Consider the following 22418-nt stretch of genomic DNA (forward strand, 5'->3'; position numbering starts at 1 on the left):
AGGATCCTCCTTCTTCCCTTTTTTAAAGATGGGCACTACGTTAGCCTTTTTCCAGTCGTCCGGGACTTCCCCAGATCGCCATGAGTTTTCAAAGATAATGGCCAATGGCTCTGCAATCACATCCACCAACTCCTTTAGCACTCTCGGGTGCAGCGCATCTGGCCCCATGGACTTGTGCTTGTCCAGCTTTTCTAAATAGTCCTGAACCACTTCTTTCTCCACAGAGGGCTGGTCACCTCCTCCCCATGCTGTGCTGCCCAGTGCAGCAGTCTGGGAGCTGACCTTCGTGAAGACAGAGGCAAAAAAAGCATTGAGTACATTAGCTTTTTCCACATCCTCTGTGACTAGGTTGCCTCCCTCATTCAGTAAGGGGCCCACACTTTCCTTGACTTTCTTCTTGTTGCTAACATACCTGAAGAAACCCTTCTTGTTACTCTTAACATCTCTTGCTATCTGCAACTCCAGGTGTGATTTGGCCTTCCTGATTTCACTCCTGCATCCCCGAGCAATATTTTTATACTCTTCCCTGATCATTTGTCCAATCTTCCACTTCTTGTAAGCTTCTTTTTTGTGTTCAAGATCAGCAAGGATTTCACTGTTAAGCCAAGCTGGTCGCCTGCCATATTTACTATTCTTTCTACACATAGGGATGGTTTGTCCTGTAACCTCAATAAAGATTCTTTAAAATACAGCCAGCTCTCCTGGACTCCTTTCCCCCTCATGTTATTCTCCCAGGGGATCCTGCCCATCAGTTCCCTGAGGGAGTCAAAGTCTGCTTTTCTGAAGTCCAGGGTCCATATTCTGCTGCTCTCCTTTCTTCCCTGTGTCAGGATCCTGAACTCAACCATCTCATGGTCACTGCCTCCCAGGTTCCCATCCACTTTAGCTTCCCCTACTAATTCTTCCCGGTTTGTGAGCAGCAGGTCAAGAAGAGCTCTGCCCCTAGTTGGTTCCTCCAGCACTTGCACTAGGAAAATTGTCCCCTACCCTTTCCAAAAACTTCTTGTATTGTCTGTACACCACTGTATTGCTCTCCCAGCAGATATCAGGGTGATTGAAGTCTCCCATGAGAACCAGGGCCTGCGATCTAGTAACTTCCGTGAGTTGCCAGAAGAAAGCCTCGTCCACTTCATCCCCCTGGTCCGGGGGTCTATAGCAGACTCCCACTACGACATCACCCTTGTTGCTCACACTTCTAAACTTAATCCAGAGACACTCAGGTTTTTCTGCAGTTTCATACTTGAGCTCTGAGCAGTCATACTGCTCCCTTATATATAGTGCAACTCCCCACCTTTTCTGCCCTGCCTGTCCTTCCTGAACAGTTTATGTCCATCCATGACAATACTCCAGTCATGTGAGTTATCCCACCAAGTCTCTGTTATTCCAATCACTTCATAATTCCTTAACTGTGCCAGGACTTCCAGTTCTCCCTGCTTGTTTCCCAGGCTTCTTGCATTTGTGTATAGGCACTTGAGATAACTCGCTGACCGTCCTTCTTTCTCTGTATGAGGCAGGAGCCCTGCCCTCTTGCGTGCTCCTGCTTCCTCCCGGTATCCCACTTCCCCACTTACCTGAGGGCTTTGGTCTCCTTCCCCTGGTGAACCTAGTTTAAAGCCCTCCTCACTAGGTTAGCCAGCCTGCTTGCGAAGATGCTCTTCCCCCTCTTCGTTAGGTGGAGCCCGTCTCTGCCTAGCACTCTTCCTTCTTGGAACACCATCCCATGGTCAAAGAATCCAAAGCCTTCTCTCCGACACTACCTGCGAAGGCATTCGTTGACTTCCACGATTCGACGGTCTCTACCCAGGCCTTTTCCCTCCACGGGGAGGATGGACGAGAAGACCACTTGCACCTCAAACTCCTTTATCCTTCTTCCCAGAGCCACGTACATGCACGTATGTGGAGCAACAGTACATGCAATTAGCAACCGTTTATCAGAAGCAAGCACAATTCCACCACCTTATCGATTATGACATGCACTGTTCTGTTCCTTTCAAACAAGTGGCATTAACAATTTATGAAAAGAAGGAGATGCTTCCATATTTTACTTAATACCAAAGCAACCTAGGCAATCCATTTATGCACACCAGAGACAATTCATTGCCAAGCTGCCTCAGGTTACGTACCCATAACCTACCAAGGTTGCATCACTGCGGCACAGTCTTTATCACAAACACAGTGAGTGTCCAAAGACAAGGGTATCTGTGTCCAAAAATAAATAAAAAGCTGATAAAGAAGAAAGGACTTGATTCTGAAGGGTGCTGAGTGCTTGCTCAGGAAAGTTCAGGATCAAGCCCAAAGTAAATTCCCAGCCAAAGAAATGTACACCGTACAGTGGGCACCCTTTAAAAGTTCATTCCATTTTGAAAGATTCTACTTTTCTGCGCGTTATGCCCTGTACTTCAAATGGAAACCTCCACAGGAAGGGGCAATCTCTCTCAAAAGGCAACGGACTTTGTCAGTGTGCGTGCTGCCTTGTATTGTACATAAACTCTGCCTGTCTAGGATTAGGAGCATAGGCGCCAGCTTTCTCATTTTCCTGAGGGTACTCGACCCCTTCTTTGCCCCAAGCCCCGCCCCACGCCACCCCGTTTCCCCAAGATCCCACCCATGCCTTGCCTCTTCCCTCCTTGTTCCATCCCCTCTCCCGAGCATGCCCCACCCTCACTCTAGCCCCTCTCCCACAGCACCTTCTGCACACCACTGACCAGCTGATCCACGGTGGGTGGAAGGTGCTGGGAGGAAGGGGGAGGAGTTGATCGGCGGGGCCCAGCGGTGCGTGCTGTGCACCGACAATTTTTTTTCTGTGGGTGCTCCAGCCCCAGGGCATCCACAGCGTTGGTGCCTATGGTTAGGAGTCTAGGCTCTAATGTGTTTGGAGCCCCTCATTTGGTGTCTTGATTTGCAGTGCATGCCATATTGTAGCAGTTACAACACTGCTTCAAGTGACCATGTCTCTGATCTACTACATTGGTGTCTAGGTTTGAAATCTAAACTATATTAATTAAATGTGGAGGAAGAGATCCAAGTAGCCAAGCATCAGTGACCCTGCCTGTCATTTGCTATAATTAGCAGCAGCAGTTTTGAAAAAGACCATTAAACAAAGCAAGAAACAAAAGCGAGTACAGCAGATAACAGAAATCAGACTACACACAAAGGTAAAATATATATTATAATTTTGTAATGTTGTGTACTAGTCAGTTTGGGTCCACACAGCAATTTCCTAGCTTTTTCTTTCCATCTCAGAGTGCATGTCTTTCAACCAACTCAGCTCTCATGACACGTCTCTGAAGGCCAACAGTAAATAATGGAGCCTAGGCAGTCGTTGCAAGCACCTGTCTTTAAAAAGAAAAGACAAGAAGGGGGCCACATGACCAAGCAGAGAGGATCGTTAGCAGCTACTTGACATTGAAATATTAATTTTCAGTCCCATTCATGATCTCTAAGAAATTCTTATCAATAGTTTGGAAATGAGGATCGGAGCTGATGCTTCTCATCTCAAGGAAGAAGAATAGTCTAATGTTAAAACACAGGAGTGTGGGGCAAATTCCAGGTCTACTACATATTGCCTTCTGGGTGACTTCAGGCAATAAAAGTTAATCCTCACGCTGTGTGTGCTTCAGTTCCCATCTGTAAAGCAGGGCTACTAAGACTTCCCTAACTCATACGGATCTTATGAGGCTCAATTAATGTATGTGTTTGTGACTAAAGCATTTTGAGATCCTGGATAGCCAGATGTCTAATCCTGAGTGCACTGACTTCACTCAGTGCCTATAGGAATGGACTCTAAGAATAGCAGAGTAGTGTTTGTAAAAGATCATCATCTTGCAAAATATTTATGAGAGGACAGCAAAAGGGAGCTGCTCTGAGATGATACAATGAAAAGGAGACATAAATAGATTTAGATTTACAGCAGTGCTCTCCTTCAGAGCAATCTGTGCTTTCTCTTTGTACCCAACTCTACAGGGACCCACTATTAAATTTACTGACTTATTTTATTAGTATCAACCGTGAGGTGATATGGATCATATTTCAGTCAGCTACAATTTTCCTCACAACAGGTTGCATAGTCAAAAGCAACCTTTTTGTAAAAGCTGTTTGGTACCAATAGGCACAAATAGCTGTGAGCAAAGGTAATGCAGTCATCCCAGGAGAGCTTTTTAGTGGGGTTCTTCTTTATTACATGCGTTGTCAGGGTGATTGTTTTTTCCAGTTGCCTACCCACTCCTCATTAAGATGCCACTCCTTTTAAAACTCCCAGGAACACAATGACTCACCCAAGGTCACAGAGAATGTTACTTGCTTAGAACCCACTTTAAATTCTGAAACCACATGGCTTCCAGTAATCTGTTAAAACACAAGGGACTTCATAGGCCAGGTCCAACTTCAGATGAAATGAACTATCACTTGAGACTCAGTAAAGGGAATGAATCAGATGATCACACCTTGTGTTGAACAATGAAGAAAACTTTTAGGTAGATGAAATGGAATAAGCCATGCTAGAATTTGGCCAAGCGAACAACTCTTTGTTGCGAACAGTGCCACAAACAGTGCCATTGGGTATTTAAGGACCTTAACAATGATGGGGGCAGCCTCAGTTTCCCTTCTGCTCCTTGTTCTCTTCTTCCTTTTCTATTTTTTATGACATATGAAAATATTATGGTAATTTTATGAATAACAATTTCTGTATCAGTATTGACATTTCACTTCTGCATCTATTACTGTCTTTTACATTTCCATATAAAAATTAAGGCCAATATTTTTAAGCTTGTGTGCTAAAGTGCTGCTAAAGCCATATTTAAGCGTGAAAGTAGAAGGGTGCTGAGCTACTCTGAATCCCACAGATGTCACGTTTTGCAGCCCTCACATCAGTTGCTGGCTTCGACATCAGCAAGAGCTGGGGGGGGGTGTCCTCGTCGAAAGGCTCTACCCTGACCTTCACTAAAGGAGTTTGTAAAAGAAACAAGTCAATGGAAACATTAGCCATAACATGAAGCGAGTACTGCATATGGTGCGTGCTGCCAGATGGGCAGACAAATATTATTAGCCTCAGTTTTACCAAGGGGGAAAGTGAAAGGGGTAGGTGATTTGTCTACTGCCATACAGTGAATCTGTGGTGGTCAGGATTGGAACTCAGGCATCCCTGGCTCACTGGGCTGTACTCAAACCACTAGACTTCTTAAACATACTAACTACATAATAAACAATTTCTCATAAACGCACTGTTTGTACAACCTTGCCACAAGATATTATTATAGCCCACGCACAGGTTGAGGTCCTGGAGATGGGTCTTACAGTGGTTTTGTATAATGTGGTGCTCTGCTCTCTTTCTCACACACACAAATCAAATCCTAATAGAACAAGGAGAGGTGGATCACACAGCACAAAATATATAACATGGATCTATAACTTGAACAGCGTCACAGAGCTATGATGGCTCAATCATAAAGTAGTAACTGGGGTTAAAAACCTTCTGCTGACCAAAATGGTAACTAATAGAAATATGTTTGAACAATGGATGAGCCACAGAAAGCTTAGGCTTCATCTAGGTGTCCTACTAGGTATTATAATGTTATTCCCTCGTCTGCAGGTATCAGGATGCTCTTCAGGTGTTCTCAGGGGAAGCCTTTTCACAGCTTCAGTCAAGCACCTCCTGTAGACCCCACTCACCAGCAGCTGTGAGGGAATCCAGACACAGCTAGCTCTCCAGGTGTTTTAAGCATCTGCAGTCTGAATGGAGCCCATGTACTCTTCCTGATTTAGAGCCTCTGGGCGCACTTCTATCTGCACCCTCTGCTAAGAGCTTATGTAACACCGACAGACCCTGGTCAGCGGCGAACAAGATAGAACTTGGGACGTCTAAGGCTTAGCGCATAAGCCTCTACTGCATGGCTAAAAGCAATATGCCTGTTAGCTAAGACTGTAGAGCAGACTCATTTAACTCTCTCTCTCTCTCTCTAAGTGGTCGCGGTGCCAATAGATGGGACAGACCACCACACCCAGGAGACGTGTGGGTTACACTTAGGCCACATGGCCCATTACCCAGCCCCTGGAACCAGTGCTGGCATGTAAGGCTTCTCCTGTAGCTTAACCATACCCTCTCCCAGAACTCCACCTGAAGGTGTGAGCCTGCTGATGTAACTCTTCGAGGGGCCACAGAGTAACTGTAAGTTATACACACACAGACATGGTACATAGGAGTCTATCACACCATTGCTCTTTCTTTAACAGCACAGGAACTACACAGTTCTATACAAAAATAAACCCTATCCCCCTTCCCTGCCTCAATTTCCTCCTCAGCCCAGAGCATTCTTTGGGCTGGACTCAGAGTCATCGGTGGCCATCCAGAGTCCTTCTATTCACAGTGCTTGGGTTCTGAAACATGGAGCCTTCTCCCCCAACTTGGCTCCTCTGGTGGCTGGACTGTTCCCTTTGCTTCTCCGGCCCAAACGCCCTGTGTGTGTCTCCCTGAAGCTTCCCCCCATTGAGTCCTCGTACAACCTTTTAGCCCCTTAGTCAGGAGACTCCCAGATCACAGAGTTCTACCACGCAACTTTGTTGCCAGATATCCTCTCCCCCTGACAAACCAGTTCTCCTGAGTGGGAGTCAGCTTATTATGTAGGGTGTTTGATTTTGAATAGAGGACCCTCTAGAGTTAATGACCCTCTATAGTCAGCCCTCTTTGACACTACCTTTGGGAATTTCAGTCCAACATGGAGGTAAGATGACAATAGAGAGGGCAAAGGGCTGCACATTCAAAAAGTTTGCAGTTTGGTACAGCTACATGCAGTGGATTCATAATTTTACACATAATTCATAAATTGTACAGGCAGATTTCCCAAATGTTCACAAGGTCTAATGGTCAGTGGTGCACTCAGGATAGCAGTATTATCAGGAGAAGCCACGGTTCTTTCCCTCAGTCTCGCCTAGGATTATTCAATCCATGTGGTCCTTTAAAGTGCTCTCAGGCAGTAAGCACACAAATGTACAGCTTCATGCAGAATATACAAGATTTTTAATTCAGCTGAGGGGTATGTCATGGAGTGGAAGTCAACAGGGACTACTGCAAGATTATGGAGAGTGGGGGGGAGCGGTGTGATGCATTAGAAGGTGGCAAAGAGCAAGATAGAGACCATGTTGGGGGATCATCCCATCTCCATTGCACCCCCCATATCTCTCCCCCCCGAAACATTTAATGGAACTGCTTGGAACCTCTGAAAAAGTTCATGTTTGAATGGAATTCATTGTCACTTAAGTGTTAGACAGGCAATCAAATGTATATATTCTGTCCTCAAACCAGGCTTCCAAAGTAGTAACAAACATAGCAGGAGCAGAGATTGCTCTGCACCACGAATCTTGTTTGTGTACTTTCAATCATACTCCAAGAAGCAATCTTAGCCTGTAGAAAATGTCTATTTGAGAGGTGCTTTGTGCAAGAGGCATAATTCTACGGCTACGGAAATAGAGCACAAGCCTGGTCAGACAGTTTGTATAAGAGCGAGGCATGTGAAGCAATTTGGGTCCTCAGCTAGAGATGCCCTTCTTCACCTTCTTGTGGCATGCTGATAAGGGAGCTCTCTGGATGATTTCTTAATTGAAAAGACTACAGCAGAGGATACTGCGGTTTTTATCCCAGACTCTACTCACACAAGATTTGTTGTCTCTCTCTTGCTCTTTCTAAAAGACGCGAATGTGATAGCTCGCACAGACATTATGGGCTTCGTGCAGAAATTATGGGGTGAGGATTTTTTGGCTTGTGTTATGCAAGAGGATCAGAGTACATGACCATAATGGTCCCTTCTGGCCTTAAAATCTAGGAACCTCTCTTCTTCCTTATGATTTCTCTTTAGCTTTATGAGCTTTCTTCTAGTAGTAGTACATGACCACCTGGGGATAGGACCATGGTACAGTGCCCTCCCTCCCCCATAAGTAGGGACCTACCAAATTCACAGCCATGAAAAATGCATCACAGAACATGAAATCTGGTCTCCCCCTGTGAAATCTGGTTTTGTGTGTGCTTTTACCCTCTACTATACAGATTTCAAGGGGAAGACCAGCGTTTCTCAAACTGGGGGGTCCTAACCCAAAAGAGAGTTGCAGGGGGGTTGTGACGGTGCACCCCATAAGGCTCTATAGACATATGCTTATGAATGTATATATGACATTGGAATATGTTTTATGCTACATAGGCCATGTAACATATCTCTGTAAAGGTTATGAGCTACTGAATCTATTCATCCTGTTTGTATGCATGTGTCATTGTTGTATTCAAAGTTATGAATATTGGCTGTATACTTGTTTGATTTTAAATAGCCTTAGTAAGGCATTTGGTCAGCTTCTTTAGAAAGGAATTTACAAGTTAAGTGCCCAATCAAGAAGCACTTAACAGACAATGGATCTTGGAAGGCTCCAATCCACATAAGAAGTCTACATGAGGACGTTCAAGGAAGCATGTGAACCATGGCTGCTACCTGTAAGTTCTGAGTCATGAATGGACATGTGACTTGCCCATGTGACTCCAAAACGCCATCTTGTAGCTGAAATTCTACACAGGGGGAGGGAGGGGTATCCACCCATAAGAAAAAGTCTATTTAAACCGCTGGGAGACCCCTCCATTTTGTCTTCAGCTGGCTCAAGAGATAGCATCTCCACTCCCAAGGATACATGAAAGAAACTGGAACAAAGGACAGTAACTACAGGGGGTGTGAGTGATTGCTGGACCCAGACTAGAAGGAGACTAGTCTGTAAAAGGAAGCTTACTGGAACTTCTCTGAGGGTGAGGTTTTTTCTGTATTCAGTTTTCTTACTGTATTAAGCATAGACTTGCAGGTTTTATTTTATTTTACTCAGTAATTCACTTTGTTCTGTCTGTTACTACTTGGAACCACTTAAATCCTACTTTCTGTATTTAATAAAATCACTTTTTACTTATTAATTAACCCAGAGTATGTATTAATACCTGGGGAGGTGGCGGGGGGAGGGGGGCAAACGGCTGTGCATCTCTCTCAATCAGTGTTATAGAGGGCGAACAATTTATGAGTTTACCCTGTATAAGCTTTATACAGGGTAAAATGGATTTAGTTGGGGTTTGGACCCCATTGGGAGTTAAGCATGTGAGTGTTAAAGACAGGAACACTTCTTAAGCTGCTTTCAATTAAGCATACAGCTGTTAGGGTACATGGTTCAGACCTGGGTCTGGGTTTGCAGCAGGCTAGTGGGTCTGGCTCAAACCAGGCAGGGCACTGAAGTCCCAAGCTGGGAGGGCAGGGAAAGCAGGGGCAGAAGTAGTCTTGACACATCGTTGGCAGCACCAAGGGGGTTTCTGTGATCCAACCCGTCACAGGGGTTACAAGAGCAATGGCTGTTGGCTGGGCGCCCAGCTCTGAATGCAGTGCCCCACCAGCAGTAGAGCAAAAATAAGGGTAGCAATGCCATACCATGCCATCCTTACTTCTGCGCTGCTGCTGGCCGCGGTGCTGCCTTCAGAGCTGGGCAGCTGGAGAGTGGCAGCTGCTGGCCAGGAGCCCAGCTCTGAAAGCAGAGCCACCGCCAGCAGCAGTGCAGAAGAAAAGGGTAGCAGTACCACACCCCCCCTACAATAACCTTGCGACCACCCCCCTCCCCCAAACACACAACTCCTTTTTGGGTCAGGACCCCTACATGAAATTTCAGATGTAAATAGCTGACATAATGAAATTTATGATTTTTTAAATCCTATGGCCATGAAATTGACCAAAATGGACAGTGAATTTGGTACGGCCCTACCCAAAAGCAAGTCCTCTCTAGGCTGGCAGGACAGACTCAGAGAAGCCCAAACTCCACTTAAGAGTGCAGACACATGAATGGGATGAAGGTAATAATGGTGTAGCCAGGCCCAACGCAGAGATGTATCATTAAGGGTCAGAGTCTGTCACCTTTACTCTCACTGGTTTCATTGAGACTGCTCATGGACTGAGGAACTACTCACTTTGAGTGTGGCTGAAAGAACTGGGCCCTAAGATAAGGCGGGGAAGCCTCCAGTAGCAGTCACAAATACCTGGACTAAGAGTACCAGTGTGTGAACCAATGATTGGAAACCACAGGGCTAAGATACATGAATCCAAGCTAGGTTAAGTGAGTGCCAGCTCTAGTAACTTGGAAATGAATAGGAAAGCATAATATATTGAAACGGGATTCTTTTATTTCAGTGAAATACAAAGAAACAGTAGATATTTTGCTTTGAATGAAAACATTTGATTCTAAAAAAGACCCCAGATGAAATACATTCCATGTAATATTAGGAATCCTTGGATATCAAAGCAGTGAAAAACTGATGGCTATGATACCCCAGCATTAAAATCAATATTTACATACCTTTAAAGCAATGCATTATTTTTTATTTGATTGAGTGTTCTAATTGGTAACTTAGTTTGCAGCAGTATAAATATATTACGCACCTTCAAACACTGATAGCAATACCATGACCAACTCGCTCACTTAGCCGGTGATATACTCAGGTTCCAAATGTACTGCTGTACCAGAAATATTCTCTCTTCTTTCAAGTCAGCATGTCAGCTCAAGTCAATCAGGTATGCTGAACTTTGGTTACGTTCAGTAATGCTGTAAACAATGGGCCAAGTTCACAATCAGATAACACCAACTCATTGCATTAAGCTTATGAAAAAAAATATTTAAAAAAAAATGCTACACTGCCCGTCAGCCGGCTGAACCAAACATAACACTCCTCAGTTTTGGCCTCTCAACAGAACAACGTAAATTAGAGCATTATTGTTTAAATTGAGTTAGGACAGGCCTTGTCTATTTCTACAGCTAGTAACTTCATTATGAGGTTGTTGGGTTTTTTTTAACAAAACCAGTACTTACTGACAGATTGGTTTTCCGCAAGGTGGTTAGCCCCATTGACAGATTCAATGATGTTACAAATACAAACACTAACTAAGCAGGTATTGCTGTGAACCAAGCCCATTGTTTGAAGGAAGCACATTTCTTGCCAAGTTTAAAAATGTTTACACAAGAACATGTTCTATAATGGATCTAAGCAGTTATTATATAGTAAGCTATTAAAATCATGTGTTTTCTTGGTTGCACTTTATACAAACACAAAAAATAACAATGGTTAAATCATGCAATAAAATGTAGCATTCTTAGAAAATAAAGTCTAAAAAAAATTCAGTATTCTCATATTAAAGCATTTACACTGCATAGGCATTCGTATAAGAGTGTATCATAATAAAACTCATTAAATATACAAGCATGCAGCAATTGCCTTGTGTTCACAGTTTCTAGAAATGACCGCACATTAGTTTCCTCAAATATAAATTGGTAATCCAAAATAGACTTTGCAACTACTCTCTTTTGCAGTGGCAAATTTTATATTCTCATGTGTGCATTGTAGATATTGACCTATACAACAGGCCTAAGCTATGCCACTATCTATATGCTACGTGTCTGTAAATGTGTGTGAGGGATATTAAGTTTGGCGTAAGAAAGACAATGAGAAGTCACCCCTGCTTCTCACATTTGAGCTTGGAGACTACAGAATGCTTCAATTAAGTAAATAAAATATTTAAGCATATTTACTGTATTCTCCTTAGAGATTAACATTGCTGCCTTGTCACTTATCTAGCTACTGCATAAGCTAGCCATGCAATTTTCAAAGTAAGTTTAGACAAATGTACTGTATGGTATACTAGTCCTTGAAGTAGTACGTTTATTTATACAGTACATACCATTATTGCCCTGTAAAGTTCACAGAGGACGCCTATTATTCTGAGGCTATAAGTGAAGCTAAAGTAACACAAGTTAAAATTTACACCTACAGTTTAAAATACAATTACAATGAATTTGTTTTCCTGATTTACAGCAAAGGCAAAACAGTTTTGTAAGGGTAGATACTGAATAGAGCTATGGGCTTACAAGGTTTTTAGACAACCTTGTAAATGAATCCAAGCTTATACCCTTAAATTGACAAATGCAACCAAATGGTCAGAGACAAAGTCACGTGACCTCAAATAGCTCAGCAGGATTGACATGTTCACTTGTCAGTCATGTCTTAAATCAACAGGCTAGCAATTGGGGTCACCTAATTGTGTCTCTCCCAATTGTGTTTGGGAGCCCATGGTTCAAGCCACAAATTTCAGATTTGGATCTTGGACAACACCACAGGAGGAGTTTGCAGGCAAGGTTTTTGGCTTGGTTCGTTATAAAGCTAGGAGATACTTAATCCCAGTTTGGATTTCAAACCTCTCCCCATAGTTCAGGGGGGTTGGATTCAGGGTAATGATTTGGTCCCACCTCTAGACCAGACCATTTACAGCTCCTCTTCCCCTTCCTTCACCTACCGTGCCCTACTTTGACCTGACTCCCGTTGTTCCTAAAGATGGTTAATTTTTGTGTCTTCCAAGGTCGCATGTGTATTTGGCATCTTTGTGGCATGGCTATTGTGGCACTTGAAAGGAAGCCAGCAGAAATTATCCTGCCAGAGGCTAGATGTACCTCCATGGGGATGAGGGACCTTGCTTGGAGGCACAGGGAACTCCAACAGAAGCAATGTGGGCGAAGCAGCTTTTTTATTATTATTTTTTCTTTTTTTAAAAGGACAGAGAGAAAAAAGTTTATTGAAGGCAAGATGTGTGAGAATGCTCAGGAGGTGCCTGAGGCACTGGTTGCTGTTCTCTCGCCATTAAAAAAAAGTAAAATAAAAGATATACGACCTGCAATGTTTAATTTACAGGGGAAATCACTGCCCTTTGGCTTGAATATGTGAGCTCTTGAGTGCTGGGGGGGAGAAATGGCCTCAATTTGTGGCAGCGCAAATTTTTAGTCTGTCACATTCTCACTCCAAGGCCAGTGGTTCTCTGCCATAGCTCTCATTATGAGTCTCTCGCTGTGGGATCCCTGGTCTTTCCCCACCCCCTTCAGGGGTGTGAAAGATCTAGTCCTCTAGCAATACTTTTCTCTTAACATATTAAATATTTGTTTCCCATTAATAGGCTGATTTAATCACAAGTCATTGCTGACTGATTGGTATCCAATGTGTTAGCCAATTGACATGGGTATCCCTATTTCCCAAAATGTGAGAGTGTGTGTGTGCCATTTCCACATTTGGGATCTCAGATAGGTACTTGGGCACATAAAATGGGTATTTGGGTATCTAAGGGCTGTTATTAGTCCAAGGAACTAAGATGCCCATGCTTGGAAAGTGAGCTCAAAGACTGCTTTCGCTGGTTTGCATGCTGTATGCCTGATGCTGTAAATATTGCTTTCATGCTGTTCTCAGACTTTGATCACCTTTGATCACATTTGTAGCCTTCTGAAAACATCAAGACTATGAGAAAGAGCTGTTTTTTAAACAATACTTGACAGTGAGATCTATATAAAATACACGTAGAAACATATATGGCCCTCTCCACCTTTTTCCTCTCATGTTATTCCTATACTATAGATATCCATACATGGACCTACTTTCAGTACCATGACCGTCTTTGTACAACATATTGTAGCTTGCAGTTCACTCATAGCCTACTGCACCTCAAGGAACTTAGTAGGAAGCAGTTCATAAAATTTAAGGCCAGAAGGGACCACCAGATCATCTAGTCTGTCCTTCTGTACATCACAGGCCACCAACCACACCCAGCACCCAACAACCAAAATTAGACCAAAGTATTACAGCCCACCAGAGGCTAGACTGTTATGTGCCACAGGGAGAGAATAGAGGGACTGAGGTGCACCAGTGCCTGAGGCCCCTGCAAAGGCAGGGAGATGATGAGGTGAGATATAATCAGATGATCCTGGCAAGTAACCTGCACCCACACTCTGAAGAGGAAGGCTAAAAACTCCCAAGGTCTCTGCCAATCTGGCTTGGGGGAGGAAATGGGGGAGCGGGAGAAGGGTAGTTCCTTCCTGACCTCATATATGGCAATCAGTTAAACCCTGAGCAAATGAGCAAGAACCAGCTAGCCATGCACCTGAGAGAGAGAGAGAGAGAGAATGCTTTGTGCCACTTCAGAGCCCTGCCCTACCCTGTCAAATATCCCATCTCCAGTTGAAACCATCTCTGATTCTTCAGAGTAAGACCTAATGAACCCCCTAACCACATTTTGTGGGGCAGCGGGGGAATCCCTTCCTGACCCCTGCAAGTGACCAGCTGAAACCTTGAAGCATGAGCTTTAGGAATTTAAGACATAATCCAGAAGGGACTCTCAGAACTGTTGAGCTCTACCCTCACACCATAAGCAATCCATCATACTATCCCACACATAAATTTGTCGAGCTTGCTCTGAAAACTAGTTAGGTTGTTTGCTCCCTATTGGAAGACTGTTCCAGAATCTCACTCCTCCCATGGTTAGAAACCTTCTTCAGATCCAGGCATTTTCCCCTAAAGTTTGACAGAAAAATATTATAGCTGCCGTTTCTATCTGCAAATGAACATTTTATTCATCTGTAAACGTTAGCTGGTCTTTTTTCCCCCCAACTCATTTTTTTAAATGATGATGCAAATGAGTACACAGACAGGCGTGGTCTTGATTTAAAATACATATTAATGTTAAATGATCTGGGGGCCCTGACTGGCCCTCTGTCATTTCCTTCCTGTGGTAGGTAAAGATAAAAACCTCATCTACACTGGGACACAGCCATCCAGGGAGAGGAGTAAGAAAAAGGAGGTTTCTAGGAGCTCAGCAGTTTCATTACAAAAAAGCTGGTCCTAAGCACTGAGGCCCACATTCTCAAAGGTATTTATGCACCCATTGAAATCAATGGGATTTAGGCACCCAAGTACCTTTGAGGATTTGGGCCTGAGTTCTTTTGCTCCCCCCTGCAGAGCTACTGGCCCATTCCTACCACTCCTTGAAGCACTTTGAGGCACCACAGGGAAGGAGAAGAGGGGAGTACACGATCCGTGCATCTCCCACTTTGCTCTGTTCCTCTCAAAGTGAGGGAACTCGAACCACCATCACTCCATTTCAAACTGGAGAGAAGGAGAGGAATTATGAGATTGGGTGGCACCATACCTCTCAAATATCCCTTGTTTGGTCCCAGAATTACCTACACTTCACATATTTGATGTCTCCTTGTATTGTAGAAAATTATTTACCTCAGAAATGAAGAATCATGAGAGCTGAGTCCCAGGAAGAGAGAGATTTACACCAAAGGATGGAATACCACATGATTTTACATTTCTTGAATAATAATTTTTTCATGCTCCCCCCTCGCGCCCATTTTGGATCTCTGTCACAGGCTGGTGCCTTGGCAGGTAGACAGGGGATGGGAGCTCATGTGCTTTCTCTGCTCTTCTGACAATAGATTATTAGCTCTGACAAGAGAGTAAAAGTGGGCTGGGCAGATAGCAGTGTTCATTAGGAGCAGACAACTGTAAGGACCTGTTTACTGTAATCAACCCTCTGAACTTCTCAGGAGTTGGGAAGTGAGCTCCAAAACCCTGAAGGACTCAAGAGGAGTGAGAGGTGTGAGAGAGATTTGGGTGTCAAGGAGAGGGGAGTAGCCTCCTCACTTGCAGAAAGAAATTGATGTAATCTTCATAGGCACCCTGATTTTCTGCCACATTTCTTAAAATCCCCCAAAGATTTCAGAGTACTGTTGCATTTAAAAGCAAATGCCAGGTTATTTCCCATTTACAAAACTGATAACCAAGCATAGAAATATGCATTAAACTATTTTAGTTATTTGTTAGTCAGTCATTGAAAGCAAGCCCCACACTGTCAGCTGAGAAGTCTTCTTACATTCTGAATGTGGATTGCCTCAGAAAATGCCACCTGCAAAGTGAGGTTCATATTATTTCATTTTTAGAATAAATACCAATTGCCGTTAACATTTTTGGGATAACATTTTCAAAAGCACGTAAGTGACTTAAGACGGTAAGTCATTTTCTATGGGAGTTAGGCACCTAAATACTTTTGAGGATCTGGGCCAAAGTTCCATTTATATTCAACAGCACTTGGATGTCTAATTAACTATTAATACTAAAGATCAAGGCATAGGAACCTGAAACTTTTTCATATAGATGGACAAAACTTATAGAAATAGCCATTAGTGCTAAAATACACAACTTTATAATCCCAGGACGTTAGTATTATTCCTTTGTATTGTGGCATGAATCATTAATCTGCTATCAGCCTGATTTCTGATCTCAGCAAAGAAGATTAGCAGGTGCCATATTTCACAGGCTTAAAAAGTCAGTACTGTTGAGTTCACTAAAATATAGGAGCCAAATCTGAAAATGAATGGTTGGCATAAGTAGAACTAATTTCCATCAAGTATAATGGAGTTGTATTTGATTAGTCAGAATCAAAACTGATTTACAACCAAATTCAAGGTGGCATTGAGAAATAAATGGCATTAACGTTTTCCCCCCTACCTTTATTTTGAACCTTAGGCTAAAGGTAACCTCAAGCGTTCTAAGGCAGTTGTAGTCCATGTACGTGCAGTAGAAATGCATCTTACATAAAAATCTGAGCTAAGGGGTGGGCTGACACCTCCCTTATGGAACTCTTTAAAGGACAACTGGATGCCTTCTATAAATTGCCTTTAGGCCTGATCCAAAGATCATTTAAGTCAATGAAAAAACTCTCACTGACTTTCATTGGCTTTGGATCATGCCCTAAATGAACTTTGAACAAAATTTCTCCAGAAACCTCTTGGATATTGAATGTGGTCATTTAAGATAGGGGTTCATCTGCTGAAATTGGCCCATAGCACAGGTTTCATTGTATAGAGTAATAGCACATTACCATTCATTTGAAAAAACCCAAACACCCACGCAGCATAATCAAATGCTACATGAGGTTTTTCTACCCTTGTCTAACTCTATTTTGAAAAGATATGTTGTTTTCTCATGCTAGTCTGGCAAGCTTCTAAGGCATATGTGCAAGGTGATGATGCAAAAGCAACTAGATCTGACAGTGTAAAATTCTTATATACTACACAGCAATGTTTAACATAAAATATAAAGTCAAATGTCAGAAACCATTGTACAATATCAGTTTTGCTACTGTAACACAAAACGTTTTAAAAGTTGAATAAGGGTACTGGTGCACTCAACTCAGGAGGCAAGGCTCTGAATTTAAATTATATCAAAAATTTGTTCAACTTTTACATAAATTCAAATGAACAGAGCAATAATGATTAAATAAATCAAAGTTACAGGAAAAGGGAAGGAAGGGAAGAAGCAAAATACAGTGACAAAAACTAGCATCTGAAAATATATGTATATTTTATCAGTACATCTTAGGCTATAATGAAATAGTTGTAATAATTATGAAGTCCACAGGGTTATTAGAAGTCAAGTGTAGATAACAGTAAATTAAGCATTGCTTAAGAGGAGGACATTTATCATGGACTTCAGTTTGAAGAACTAGAATAGCCAGCTGATGTTTTATTACTGTATTGAGAAAGGCAGCTCTCATTTGAGGAAGTATGCACTACAGTCACAAAAAAGTTAGAAATCTTAAGTCTGGATTTCATCTTTAGTTAGGGCTAAATGGCAAGAAAATCCAATTAGTGCCAACTCCCACAGTTTTTATGCACGTAAAACTCCCGTTGACATTAACAGAGGTTAGGTATACATTAGGAATGCAGAAAATGGGTAAATCTCAAAAGAAGGATTCTAAGATTTCCAAACTTGTTTCTCAGACTCATACTTTGGGCCTGTCATACACACGGAATTCAATGGGAACAGGATTGGGACCTGTATCATGGATGACACAGGGCCCAAATTTGATGCTTTTTAAACTTAATATGGTAAAAATATACATTTATTGTAAAAAATTCAGACAAACTTTGGGCCTGATCTTGCCAGAGAACAGGCAAAGATACCCATTACAGCAGCAGGGGACTTGTATATCAGCAGGCTCTAAGAGTAGCCATAGAAACTTCCTCATGCTCCACTGGGTTATTTAAGGTTTATGCACCCTCTATCGACCTCCTATATAATCCCATTTGCTATTTAGTCTGCAGTAGGAAAGAAGTGTGTAGTGGAGGCAGAAAAGGGCTGTGACAGGCCAGATCACTTAGTTCCTATGCAGGATGTTAGAGAGACAAAGTGGCTGAAGTAATATCTTTTACTGAACCAATTTCTGCTGGAGAAAGAGACAAGCTTCCGAGTGTCACAGAGCTCTTCCACAGGTCTGGGAAAGGCACTCAGAGTATCACATCTAAATGCCAGGTGGAACAGATTGTTTTGGAGTTAACACATTCAAGGAGAGTCTCAGGGCTTGGCTACACTTGTGAGTTACAGTGCATTAAAGCAGCCCCGGGCACTAGCTAACTACCTGTCCACACTGGCAAGGCACGTAGAGCGTTCTGGCTCCACGGCTAGAGCGCTACTCCACCTCGGTGAGAAGATTAACGCTTGTTGTGCCTTGGCTGAAACGCCCGGGTGTCAATGTGAACGAGATGTTGCATCACTGTGCTCTGATCAGCCTCCGGAAATGTCCCATAATGCCCTTAAATCAAGTGGCCACTCTTCTCATTGTTTTTGAATGACAGCCGGCTGCTTATCTGCTCCAAGAAAAAGCAACCATTGGTGTGGAATGCTGTGTGTGAGAGAGAGAGGTCGGGGGGGGGGGGAGTCTGCTGCTGTCTGAACTTACAAGACAGCAAGCTGACATGCTCTCAGCCCCCCCAAAAGCCACTCTCTCTCCCCCAACATACACACAACACACTCCCTGTCTTACCCCACCCCACCGCACCCCCATTTGAAAAGCACGTTACAGTCACTTGCATGCTGGGATAGGTACCACAATGCACTGCTCTCTGTGGCCGTTGCAAGAGCTGCTAATGTGGCCACACCAGTGCGCTTGTAGCTGTCTGTGTGGACAGATTGCAGCGCTTTCCCTACTGCGCTCTACGAAGGCTGGTTTAACTTAAAGCGCTCTACATCTGCAAGTGTAGCCATGCCCTCAATAAAGACATTGGATTTATGGCTCATTAAAACAATCTGCAATCCATTACCCCTCCTTTGTCCTATGATTGCAGAGGTGTTAACCGCGCGCTTCACCTTGAATGATCTCTTTCACCAACAGAAGTTGGTCTTCATCCACCTTTGTTTCTCTAATATCCTGGGACCAGCAGAGCTACAACAACACTGCAAAGAAATATGCAAAGTAGCTGTGTATCGGCCTTTGTATGTGTCTGGATTTACTTCACCCTCAAGCTTGAAAGAACTGCCACAGTATTGTTGCTTCTGATTGGAGTCTGCTATTGGGGAATGCAGATTTTGAATCTCCCCAAAATCAGGTATATTTTGATTTGGGATTTGCATCATCTCATAATAAAGATGGGTCAATTTATGAAATTTGGATCCAAAGCTGGGGTGACATTTAAAACACCCCAAAGTTCAGGTGTGTTCCTATACAAGGTTTTGATTTGGGCCCAGCTCTTGGCAACGGTTTTGTCTTTTTGTGACTCTAGCACTAGGTACTGAATTCTAAACATTCACAATATGTAGGTCTTTTGTCTTTTTTAGCAAGCTGTTTTTATGCTTCAGTATTAAACACAAGATCTTAGCATGGTTTCACAAGAGAAATAGTTAAATAAAACCTTGTGCATGAATAAGGCACTAGTAAATGTTTGCAGCAAACAACAATTACAGTGTATATTCTTTAAGAATAAAGCTGATCTCTTTAGAAAAGCCTTTGTAATACGACAGAGTTACCAATGCCAGTTAGAAGGGAGTTAGAGAAAGTGCATCTTCGGGATCCTGTTTGTGAGATCTGTGAGAAACTACTACAGGCAAATTCCTATAGGCATTTGAAAACATGCCATGCAGTGGTGGTGCTCTACAGAGCTAAAGCAAAAGGAAACAGTGGTTCTGATCTCAAATGAACCAGTGCAAATTAACTTTAATGGAGTTACTTCATATTTACTTTGGTGTAATTGAGATCAGAACCTGATCCACTGCATTTGATCTATTTGAACTATAATAGTACTAACCCAGAAAGAATGATTGGTTATTATCCCCTTTGATGTGTTCTAAAAACTAATAAGATTTCTTTTAAACTCCGTTTCCTCTTTTTTAAATCCAAGGATGCACTTTATCTTTTGTCTAACATACCATACCAAAGCCTTCTGCACTTCTTTGGAGCTGCTGTCATTTGAAACAACTATATTAAAATCATTAGTACATATTTTATACCAAACGAAATTTGTGCCTGTCAGTCCCATTGTATAATGGCTGACCACTATTTACTGATTAAAGTTATTTAAAAATAAACCCTTCTGTTCATAAATCAGATGGTTCATAAAAACACAGTATACTTTTTAAAAAAAACAAAAACCTGTACTTTTTTGGATGACTGAAGTACACAAATTTGTTCTTCCAGCACATGGGAATCCATTATACCATAATGGACCAGTACGCAATTGTGACTCTACTGCTCCAAAAATCTATCAGATAAAATGACTGCATGTGTGTCATTCATTTGGTATCAGAATTATAAGGTCAGTGGCAACCCAACAATGTCATGAAATCACTTTCTCCTGCCTTGAAAACAAATGCCTTTGCTTTCTTGTTTGACAAAGTTTTGCTCCGTTGACATTTTCCATTATCTGTATAAAATGTACTAAAAATTCAATGCATTCCTAAGATCAACAATGCAAGGAAGGGAAATATATCAGTGGTTAATAATTTTTATCTTTTTATGTGCTATTGCTAGCAGAAGCTATAACTGCAAACTCTGGAATTTTTGGCTCTTCTGCCTTTATGCAAGCACTTAATATTAAGTTTATCCCAAGACACATGATTGAAAGATATTCACCTCTAGAGCTTCTCTTGGTCCTTCAGTGAAATTTTGCAAATAAACAGATCTGATTTAAAAAATGATCTTCAACTTTGAATATACTGGATGAAACTCATTGCTGGTGTAATTGCTGAAGTCAGTGAGTCATGGAGTTACACCAGAGATGAATCTGTCCCAATTTCTTTTATAATTATAAAAAACATGCAAGAAATTGAATGGCCTATTTTGACACAAAAACACCATTTCACAAAAGGATACTTTTTTGTTTGTTTGTTCGTTTTGTTTTTAAATTAACAAAACAAAGTTTGCCAGGTATGAAATCAACTAGAACAAAACTGTGAAAATGTTCAATAAAATTATTGTACAGCTTTGCACAGCCCTTCATCATTTTCAAAAAGGAGCATTTAAGGGTTTAGGTTTTTTTTCAAACAACGATGCTACATAAAATTGCTGCCTCACTCTTGAGAAATACTTCAAATTGGGAAGATCACATTGTACAGCTAACAAGAAAAGACAGCCCTTCATCTTTATAATAGATTTTTAGAATAAAACATCCTCAGAATCCAGGAATTTCAAAATTAAAGAGACATTGGTATAACAAGGAATAACCATTGAAGGTAGAGGGAATTAAAATTAATAAAAAAATTTGAAATGTGTTAGGTAAGAGGTTTGGGGGAAGAGGTTACAGTGAAAGTTGTCTGGACAAAAGAAAACGTATGGTATTATTAGGAGATGACAAGGAAGTTGACAGCTAGCTTTAATACATTTTGAGGATGGTGTGAAAATGTAATTCGATACTGATATCAAACTATCTGTTCAAAACTATCAAAATCTGCTTGGATGGCCATATACTTGGAGGGAACAATTTACATGGGAGAATACTTGCTCAAACTAGTATCTTTTGCTATGGAGGGAAGTCTGTCCTCCATTATGTATCAATAGCAGCTGATCTTAGAATGACATTTCATAGCTCAGCTTTCAGTTCTGCCTCAAGGTTCTGCCTAACCAGGATGGGAGGTATGAAAAGTTCTAAAACTGAAGGAGAGGAACCAAAGTATGCTTAAATTCAAATGTGAAAAATCAATGTTGAAGCATAAATGACATTCAATGTAAGAAGTAACAAATTTAAAAGTCATAAATAATTCAATATAGAGAATATAGTTTAGAGAACATTTTATACAAGTGTGCTTTTTCCTAAAAAAAAAAAAACAAAAAAACAAAAAAACCCAAACAAAAACATTTTTTTGCCTTTTTGTAGTCTCTTATCTGTAAATATGAAATAGGGTTACAGCAGCCCCGATGTATTTCTTCATTCATCATACAGTAAAATAGTCTTTTTAATTCATGGCAGTCTTATTTGCCACTGCTTTGTTAAGTTTGTGGTTTAAGCAGTTTGGGATTTTTGTTGGTTGCAAACTTTTGGCATAGTGTGAATACCAGTCCCTTTCAAACACAGCTTTAAGTTGCTTAATGATGCTTGTGTTGTTTCCCACGTCTGCTTGGTTGATAACGAGGCCAGCTCCAGCATTTTGAGTAAAATCATTTCCTACCCAGTCAAAATTACCTATAAATAAATGAAAAGAATATGTAGTGAGACTGCAACATAAAAAAAGCCAATCCAACAGAATGCAGTATTTCTTCCCACCCTCACCCTCTAGAACAATT

The 22418-nt window shown here is 41.8% G+C and overlaps 1 protein-coding gene across 8 annotated transcripts in view; it reads right to left on the reverse strand.

The window, feature by feature from the left end:
- Positions 1–10162: 10162 nt before the first annotated feature.
- PLD5 (phospholipase D family member 5) overlaps positions 10163–22418 on the reverse strand; it is a 270448-nt gene continuing 258192 nt past the window's right edge. For 7 of the 8 annotated variants that reach the window (XM_043543331.1, XM_043543332.1, XM_043543333.1 and 4 more), the window contains one exon: positions 10163–22317. In XM_043543331.1, the coding sequence (XP_043399266.1) occupies positions 22091–22317 (227 nt within the window). In that variant the 3' untranslated portion in view covers positions 10163–22090. The remainder of the gene's footprint in view (positions 22318–22418) is intronic. The other variant, XR_006289726.1, reaches the window with a different exon arrangement.

The sequence above is a fragment of the Chelonia mydas genome, chromosome 3 (assembly GCF_015237465.2).
Source record: "Chelonia mydas isolate rCheMyd1 chromosome 3, rCheMyd1.pri.v2, whole genome shotgun sequence".
NCBI classification, from domain to species: Eukaryota; Metazoa; Chordata; order Testudines; family Cheloniidae; genus Chelonia; species Chelonia mydas.